Source organism: Sesamum indicum, linkage group LG2 (assembly GCF_026168435.1).
Source record: "Sesamum indicum cultivar Baizhima isolate 11 linkage group LG2, ASM2616843v1, whole genome shotgun sequence".
Taxonomy (NCBI): Eukaryota; Viridiplantae; Streptophyta; class Magnoliopsida; order Lamiales; family Pedaliaceae; genus Sesamum; species Sesamum indicum.
Genome location: NC_142658.1, coordinates 1,299,415 through 1,307,658, shown reverse-complemented (window position 1 = coordinate 1,307,658; position 8,244 = coordinate 1,299,415). Strand labels below are relative to the sequence as shown.

Here is an 8,244-nt window from a genome sequence, read left to right as displayed (position 1 = left end):
TTACTCGTTTTTTATTTTAATACTTGGTTGCATGTTGTTATACATAGTGATTTTTTAAAATATTAAATTATTATTGTCTTTTATAATTTTGTGTGAAAGTAACGTGAAAACAAACATGATTATATTTCAAAACATACGGCTGCCAATATTTGAAATTAACTAATCATATAATAAAAAAAAATAATTGTTAATGTCGCTTTGCTTCATATCGGGATCTCATAATTAAGACACTGTAAGTTCGAATTTTATGAATATAAATATTTATTTATTTTTATACTAACTTATTATTTTTTTAATATTTCTTTAATTTGAATTATTAATAAATATATCGATCTTTAGTTATAAAAAAAAAAAAAAGCAGTTTTTATTATTATTTTTTCAAATGTTAACTTACAATAAATGAGCAAAGGAGAAAAAAAAAATGAAAAAATGATTTTGAAAAATCTGAGCACCATAAAGTCTTCAACTTCCCTCATTACCACGTTCCTCCGAATTCCCCACCCCACCCTACCCCCCGGCCCGGCGGGGTTAACAAAAACCGAACACCCTTCCTCCCAATCCCACTCATCATCTCACCGGGAAACTCTCGTTTCGCTCATTTTTCCGTGTAGCCCCTAATATTTCTCCCCCGATTCAATATCTATCTCCTATCCAATATATGCATAGAAACGTAGATGAATCTGTTTCTACACCGCCCCCATATTTAGTAAAAATTCTCTTACAATTCTATTTTTGTATGCAGAAACGAGATTGAGAAGTGAAGTTTTCAGTTATGCTAATCTTACAATGCATTCCTTCTGCTGTGTCTCGTCAATGACGGCCGAGTATTCTCCCATGCCGCCTCCTCCCCAACCGTCGTCCGATCCACTGCCCAGAGGTCAACATTCTTCGACGATCTCGGGTGCTTCGTCGAATCGTGATTTCGGGCCGGATCGCAGTTCGCCAGGTGCTGCGAGTAATAACAACAATCACGTTCAAAATAATCACAGCCGGGAGTTGAAGATCAACGATATAGTAGGGGATGGGATTTCTGGGATTTTGTATAAATGGGTGAATTATGGGAAAGGTTGGAGGCAAAGGTGGTTTGTGTTGCAAGATGGAGTTTTGAGTTACTATAAGATCCGTGGGCCGGATGGGATTGTTGTGAATCAGGAAACGGAGAAAGGGTCGAGAGTGATTGGGGAGGAATCCATGAGGCGGATTATGCGCCAGCACAGCAATCATCATCACAATCACCACAGAAGTGGGAGCGGTCTTTCGTCGCCAAATAGCAGGAAGCCCATTGGCGAAGTCCATTTAAAGGTTTCATGTTTTCTGGATTGTATTGTATCAGCAATAATGATTTGCATTGCTATATGTCGTATGTTCGGTGGAGTAATTTGTTTTCCTGAATTGAGTTGTAAGTGTCAGGTCTTGTAAGAGGATAAGTGATATGCCCGGATTTCATCTTAAGGATTCTTTACATGCAGAGGCTTCTTATAGAAATTGTCGCTTTTTCTTTGGTTGGGTGATACTCCGGTATTAATTTCCCCATTTGGCCCGATTTAAATTGTTTTCATTTACCAGAGGGATTTGTTGTTGTTTTGTGCTTTTGTTGTAATGGTTTGACTTTGTTTTGCCTGTGAAGTATACTGCATCATTTGTGTTACTTGTGGTAATAGAGTTCTTGTTATTGCATGCTTGATAATGGGGGTTTCTGTATTCTCCTTTTTGCTTCAGTTTTCATGATATATATGTACAGGTGTGTGTTTGTAATGAAATTGGAGAAAAGAGATCCGTATGGTCTTTCTCAATTGAGTAGTTTCTGTGCAGGTCTCATCTATTCGAGAGAGCCGATCAGATGATAAGAGATTCTCCATTTTTACGGGGACGAAGAGGCTCCATCTGAGGGCTGAGAGCAGAGAGGATAGAATGACATGGATGGAAGCATTGCAGGCTGTAAAGGATATGTTTCCAAGGATATCCAACAGTGAGCTAATGGCTCCCGTGGATAACCTTTCTGTCTCAACAGAAAAGCTGAGGCAGAGGTTGTTGAAAGAAGCTGTAAGTGAGGCTGCCATTCAGGAGACTGAGCTTATTATGAAGAATGAATTTGCTTCGCTGCAGAAGCAGTTGATGATCTTGAAGCAGAAGCATTGGCTCCTCATGGACACACTGCGGCAGTTAGAGGTACATGTTAAGATTAGTAGAAAATCTCTTGCAAGTTCAATTCAGAGTTCTTCAGTTTCCTCAAAGAATTATGCACATTGATGTGCTCTCAGATTTCCTTAGATTTCGTACCTGGTTGGCTTGGTCTTGTCGGCTGCTTGTTTCTTTCCTGTGCCCTGTATACTGGCTGTAGACAATTGCTTTTTTTTTCCATGCTTTTTGTACAGCTCAACACTTGAAATGAAATTGGTACTTGAGTATCTCTGTACCCTTTAGCACTAGCTTTTTGAATAAATGGATGAATAATCGACTTTTTCCATCAACACCTCTATTGATAATTTAGCTTTTTTAGTTTAATCATCTTTCAAGGTGGTCAGATTTTGATCATTCATTATATTAATTTTTTTTTCCAATTTTTTATTTACTATAGCAGTGTGGTTGCTGGGAGATGTTAGCTTTTCAGGCACTTGTTTAGCTTCTTTTTCTGTTCAGTCTCTTCTGTATCTATACTGCTGCTATGTCAGTTATAATTTTCTCACATAGTTCCGCCTTCATTTGATGCCTCTTTATATAATGGTGACACTGAAGAGAGATACACGTAAAATGTTGGATTTAGCTTTCCTTATGAAAGGGGCATCCACTAACCATCTAACTATAGTTATTTGTGCTCTGGTTTCTTGGAGTCCTTGATGGATACCGCATCATGGAAGTTCTTTTTGGTGTTAATTGCCAATACCACAGGTCCATGCAAATATATGCCCCAGCCCGACAGATCTTATGATTCAAGGGTGCTTCATGCTCGTATGTGCAACCAAAAGATGGGCGCTGGAACATTTGTGTTTTCAGTGCCTGTTCTGCCTGTAACTTTCTTTCCTGAACATAAGATATTTGTACTGTTTCCAGCTGATTAGTCTAATTTGGCTTGTCAACAACTGTGTCTTATCGTTCCCCTCTGTATGATTTTAGACTGCATTTCCATGCCCCCCAAATTGTTGAAGCCCAAATGATATTTCGGTCACCGGCGCCGGAATTCATTCTTTCCCCTTTCAGTGGAAGTAAAGAAGTGATACTGAGATCGTGTATCCTATTGCAATTTGACTAATATCATTGTGTTCTAATGCTTAAGAACCAATCTCATCTTGTTGCAAGGAAAATAGTTTCTGATGTTTTTTTCCGCAGTTGCATTGCAGAGGAATTTGGTTGACATTTAAATTTAACTGTTTCTTAATGTGTGTGAAAACCCGTTGTCCTTGATTCTATCTCTTACCTTCTTTGATTTATTTCCTCTTCACTCTTGAGAAAAAGCTGATTTTTCTACTCATATAAACCGATTATTATTAAACATAAATCTAAACCACCACTTGGCTATGTTTGTGGTTAGAGTGTTTTTGCTTATCTATCGTCATGGATGTATATTGTCTTTGCAAATTAGTAGGTAATGATAATTTCATTCTTTCCTCATCATATTACCAGAAGCAAACTTTTTATACATTGGCCTGCATGGAAACTAGTCAGTAGTTATCCGCTAATGGATTGGGATTATTCTTGCTGATCCGTGTGGGGCTGTTATGAATAGTATCTAATCCTTCCAGCATATTTTCTAACTTCCTGTTGCTTGGCAGCTGAACATGAATATCCATTCCGTTTCTATTACATTTTTCAGTTACATTCTGCTCTTTATTGTTGCATTAATAGGATTTTTGTTTACCTGACTCTCTCTGCTTCCAACATTCAGTGATTTATGAATGTACAGTATTATGTTATCTATCTAGTGACTTGTTCGATACATTACCCTATGTATTAAGTTGAAAATTCAAAAGTGTGCCTGTAGTCCACGCTGGTAGATGGAGAAGGAACTATTGACAGCTTTTTAAACTACTCTTGCTCTCTACTAGTGCTAAAAAATGGTTGCTATATTGTGTAGACAGAAAAGGTAGATCTGGAGAATACAGTTGTCGATGAGAGCCAGAGACAGTTAAAAGAAGTTGGAGCATCCTCTAGATCAAGGCAAGATAAGTATAGCGGTATGCTTCCCCAGTCCATAATTGCTTGAAAACCTTATTATGATTTCCCGTGTATAAGCTGCATAACTGAGTCCAACTCAATGTTCACCAATTTTCTGGTTGCAGTGGTCTTTTAATTTATAAAGTAGGAAGATGGTCAAAATGTTATCTCGGAATGCTGCCAACCTTTTCTAATTCTTCTTCCTTAAGAAAATCCAACTAATTTGGTTGTATAACTTTTATTCATATTATCCATTAAAACTGGGTTTACTATTGATATTATATTACATTTATGGTCTTGAGTTCTTTTATGTGCACACTAATAGTTCAGATATGTTCAGTGACACCTCATTGTCCTTCTGTATGCTTCTACCAGAAAGTGCCAGTGAGTCTGAGGATGAAAATGAGAGAGTGGATGTGGCAGAGGAAGATACAGATGAAGAAGACAACACCTTCTTTGATACCAGGGATTTTCTTTCTTCTGGCTCGTTTAAAAGTAGTGGATCTGACTTTAGGACTTCATCATTTTCGTCTGATGATAATGAAGATTGTGCTTTTGAATCTGAGGATGGTATTGATCATTCCATTAAATCTGCTGGAACAAACTTTCCTTATGTGAAGCGTCGGAGAAAATTGCCAGACCCTGTTGAGAAAGAGAAAGGAGTGAGTTTATGGTCAATGATTAAAGACAACATTGGGAAGGATCTTACAAAAGTCTGTCTTCCAGTCTACTTCAATGAGCCTCTCTCTTCTCTGCAGAAATGCTTTGAAGATGTGGAATACTCATACCTTATTGATCGGGCTTATGAATGGGGAAAACAGGTTGGTGTTTGCTAAGAGTATTAGTTGAATTTCTGATGGTACTTGCATTAACTGATGCACAGGCCACACTTCGTCATTGCAAACATCCTCTTTTTTATGTTTCCCAAAGTTAAAAATATAGGCAAGGTTCTTTTATATGTGCTTTATGGTGGTTCAATTTCAATTGGTTCAGCTACATCTCTCCAAATTAATTGAATATTTACACTCTTAGGATTATCATCTGTAGCCTACAAGCAGTCTCCTAGTTAATCTCCCCACTAGCTCTCCTATCAGTAGGAGTATATTAGAAATAAACAAAGGACATTGTTGGTTACTTGAGCTGGAAAATTATGTAAAATTATGTAGTCAGGAAAGCAGGAGTATTTATTTGAAGGCAGAAGGCAGAGAATGTCCATCTTATCTGCTCACCATCAAGTTTTGCCATCACACTTCGCATTCTTGTTTATTGTTTCTCTTAATTGATTTTGTTCTGGCTTTGTCCCTTGCCTTCCAATCTCCTGGTGCTCACGACCTATGTTTCTATTCTGATTACCCAGCACTTGCCTTTGGTGATTATGTTAGTATTTCAACATATTTTTTCTCTTCCTAAATATTTTCATTATTCTTACAATATTCATCTGAATTTGGGAGCAAGTGAGCATGTGATATTTGGTTGTCCTCAATTGTGTTACCTGCATAAAGTATCATGAATGCTCTCTTTGCTCATGGTGTTTCCAAATTGTCACTAGTTAGCATCTGACTTGTGATTTCTAAAATTCTTTATAGGGTAACAGCCTTATGAGGATTCTAAATGTAGCTGCATTTGCAGTATCTGGATATGCTTCTACAGATGGAAGAAATTGCAAACCTTTCAATCCACTGTTAGGAGAGACTTACGAAGCTGATTATCCAGATAAAGGCCTCCGATTTTTCTCAGAAAAGGTTTGACTTGATTTCTGCAGCAAACTTTTTGTGGGCGTCTTTTCATGTCTCACAAATATGGTTTCTGTATTAGTCTCCTATGCAAGTTACTTTAAGCAATAATAGATTTTGACAAGTACAGTCTTGTAAATTCACTGTAACTATTGTGGTCATACGTGCTTATCAAATGAGAACCAGAAAAGCAAAAATTAGAAAAGAAAACCTGAGTTCTTTTGATACAATTTTCTTAGGTATGGTGCGATTTCAACATTATGCTTTTAGTGTTTTGATGTATCAGATGGTTTAGTTTTTACTTCATAGTTGGAAGCCTACTGCTCATGTACTCCCTATTTAGTGCATACTGTTTCCTATACGTTATCTATATATAAATAAATAAGTGGCCAAGGCTGTTTTCCTTTGGATCAGGTTAGCCATCACCCCACGATTGTAGCATGCCATTGTGAGGGTAGAGGCTGGAAGTTTTATGGCGACAGTAATCTGAAAAGCAAATTTTGGGGTCGATCCATTCAGCTTGATCCAGTTGGTCTTCTGACCATTGAGTTTGATGATGGAGAAGTCTTCCAGTGGAGTAAGGTATCAACACAAGTGATCGGGAAGTTCCTCTTTTTTTTTTTTTTTTTCCTGATTTCATGTCATTAAGAATCACGTTACTTGTTATGACAGGTAACAACATCTATCTACAATCTTATCCTGGGGAAATTATATTGTGACCACTATGGTACAATGCGGATACAAGGAAACCGTAATTACTCTTGTAAACTGAAATTCAAAGAGCAGTCCATTATAGACAGGAATCCTCATCAGGTGCTCTACCTGTCCTACAAAATATTGCAACTATCTAAAGTAGATGACTTTGCTGTTCTTGGAGTAGTTATCTTAAGGGCTTTGCCATGACTATAGATTTTGAAATTCCAGGTGCAGGGAATTGTCCAAGACAAGAGTGGAAAGACAGTAGCAACCTTGTTTGGGAAATGGGACGAGAGCATGTATTACTCCAGTGGAGACTGCTCCTCCAAGCGAAAAGGTCATGAATCTCCATCAGATGCTCATTTGCTCTGGAAACGTAGCAAACCTCCAAAATTCCCCACGCGTTATAACTTGACGCGTTTCGCCATCACACTGAATGAGCTTATTCCAGGACTGAAGGTGGGTATTAGTGAGGGCTTAAACATATTGTGTGTGAGCAATTGTTGACTTTCTTGAGTCAATTTTGGAAGTGTAAATCCCTATACCATTTCACACTATGTTAAGTTGAAATCGCTCTGTTGAGTTGACAATACTTGGACATGCTTCAGATGCCTCCTTGGTATTTGTTATATCATAGGCATTTTAGTTTTCGCAGTCCATACGGTGTAGGGTTTGTTGGCAATGGGAGTAAAATATACTGGGCAACATTTATATGTTTTCTTATGCTCTGGTTATCAGATCAGAAAAACTGAAAGAGACTAACCATTTTCTTCAGGAAAAGCTGCCCCCAACCGATTCAAGGCTGAGACCTGATCAAAGATGCTTGGAAAATGGGGAGTATGAGATGGCAAATGCTGAAAAATTGAGGCTAGAGCAGCGGCAGCGGCAGGTAACTAATCTTGTTTAGTATCTCGAGTACGCATCAGCTTGAAATCACATGAATAATCTTGCCTGGCCTCTCTGCATATCCTACAGTTGACACATGTTCTTCATATTCTCTATATGGATATTGTGATCCACCTGAATCTCACAGTGATATGTTCCACCCATCGGTTTAATAACTATCTGACTCACTGGAAACCAGGCCAGGATGATGCAAGAGAGAGGGTGGAAGCCGCAATGGTTTGCCAAAGATGAAGCATCTGGTACATACCGTTACATTGGTGGATACTGGGAAGCTAGGGAACACGGCAATTGGGAATCGTGTCCCAACATTTTTGGTCAAATACCTTCTGATCACACTTCAGAATGAGTTTGATCTTAATTTTCCATTATGTTTTACTGTCTTTAGGAAAATATTGGAAGTCAGATGTTGATTGTTCATACGTCTGAGCTGCAAGTATGTCGATAGCGGTTGTGTATAGTAGTAAGATGAAGCAACCAAGTTGTTTCAATGATAGAGACTTTTTTTTTTTTTATCTTTTCATTTGTGTCCAGTTTTCCTTACAACTCATTTTTTACATCCTGAGACGTCTCACTATTCTTTAGCCCTTCATTTTTTCAATCTTGGATGAGGGCTGTATGCGTCTGTGAACACTGTCCTTTTTGGTTGTGAACAATGCTATTGCTACTACTATCATTTGTAAATTATCTTCCCATGTTGCCAATATTTTCTTTGTTATGATGAGGATTTGTGCCTCCTTTGCTGCAATTATAACTAAAA

At 37.9% G+C, this 8,244-nt stretch overlaps 1 protein-coding gene across 2 annotated transcripts; it reads left to right on the top strand.

Annotated features, from left to right (window-relative positions):
* The first annotated feature begins 481 nt into the window (after positions 1–481).
* LOC105176544 (oxysterol-binding protein-related protein 1C) lies at positions 482–8,190 on the top strand. 2 transcript variants are annotated; one of them, XM_011099379.3, is made up of 10 exons: positions 482–1,302; positions 1,813–2,169; positions 4,073–4,172; positions 4,528–4,973; positions 5,739–5,894; positions 6,300–6,467; positions 6,558–6,698; positions 6,810–7,040; positions 7,357–7,470; positions 7,666–8,190. In XM_011099379.3, exons 1-10 carry the CDS (start codon positions 787–789, stop codon positions 7,831–7,833), a joined length of 2,397 nt encoding a protein of 798 aa, XP_011097681.1. In that variant the 5' UTR covers positions 482–786; the 3' UTR covers positions 7,834–8,190. The 2 variants fall into 2 exon arrangements, with proteins under 2 accessions (XP_011097681.1, XP_088733718.1); XM_088877592.1 differs by having other exon boundaries at positions 7,557–8,190.
* The last annotated feature ends 54 nt before the right edge of the window (positions 8,191–8,244 follow it).

What these genes read in the sequence shown, in the direction of transcription:
- LOC105176544 (XM_011099379.3), top strand. Translation starts at nt 787, where the DNA reads ATGCATTCCTTCTGCTGTGTCTCGTCAATGACGGCCGAGTATTCTCCC. An exon ending in CTTATGAATGGGGAAAACAG is followed by an intron (nt 4,974 to 5,738) that starts GTTGGTGTTTGC and finishes AATTCTTTATAG; the next exon opens with GGTAACAGCCTTATGAGGAT. An exon ending in TAGACAGGAATCCTCATCAG is followed by an intron (nt 6,699 to 6,809) that starts GTGCTCTACCTG and finishes TTGAAATTCCAG; the next exon opens with GTGCAGGGAATTGTCCAAGA.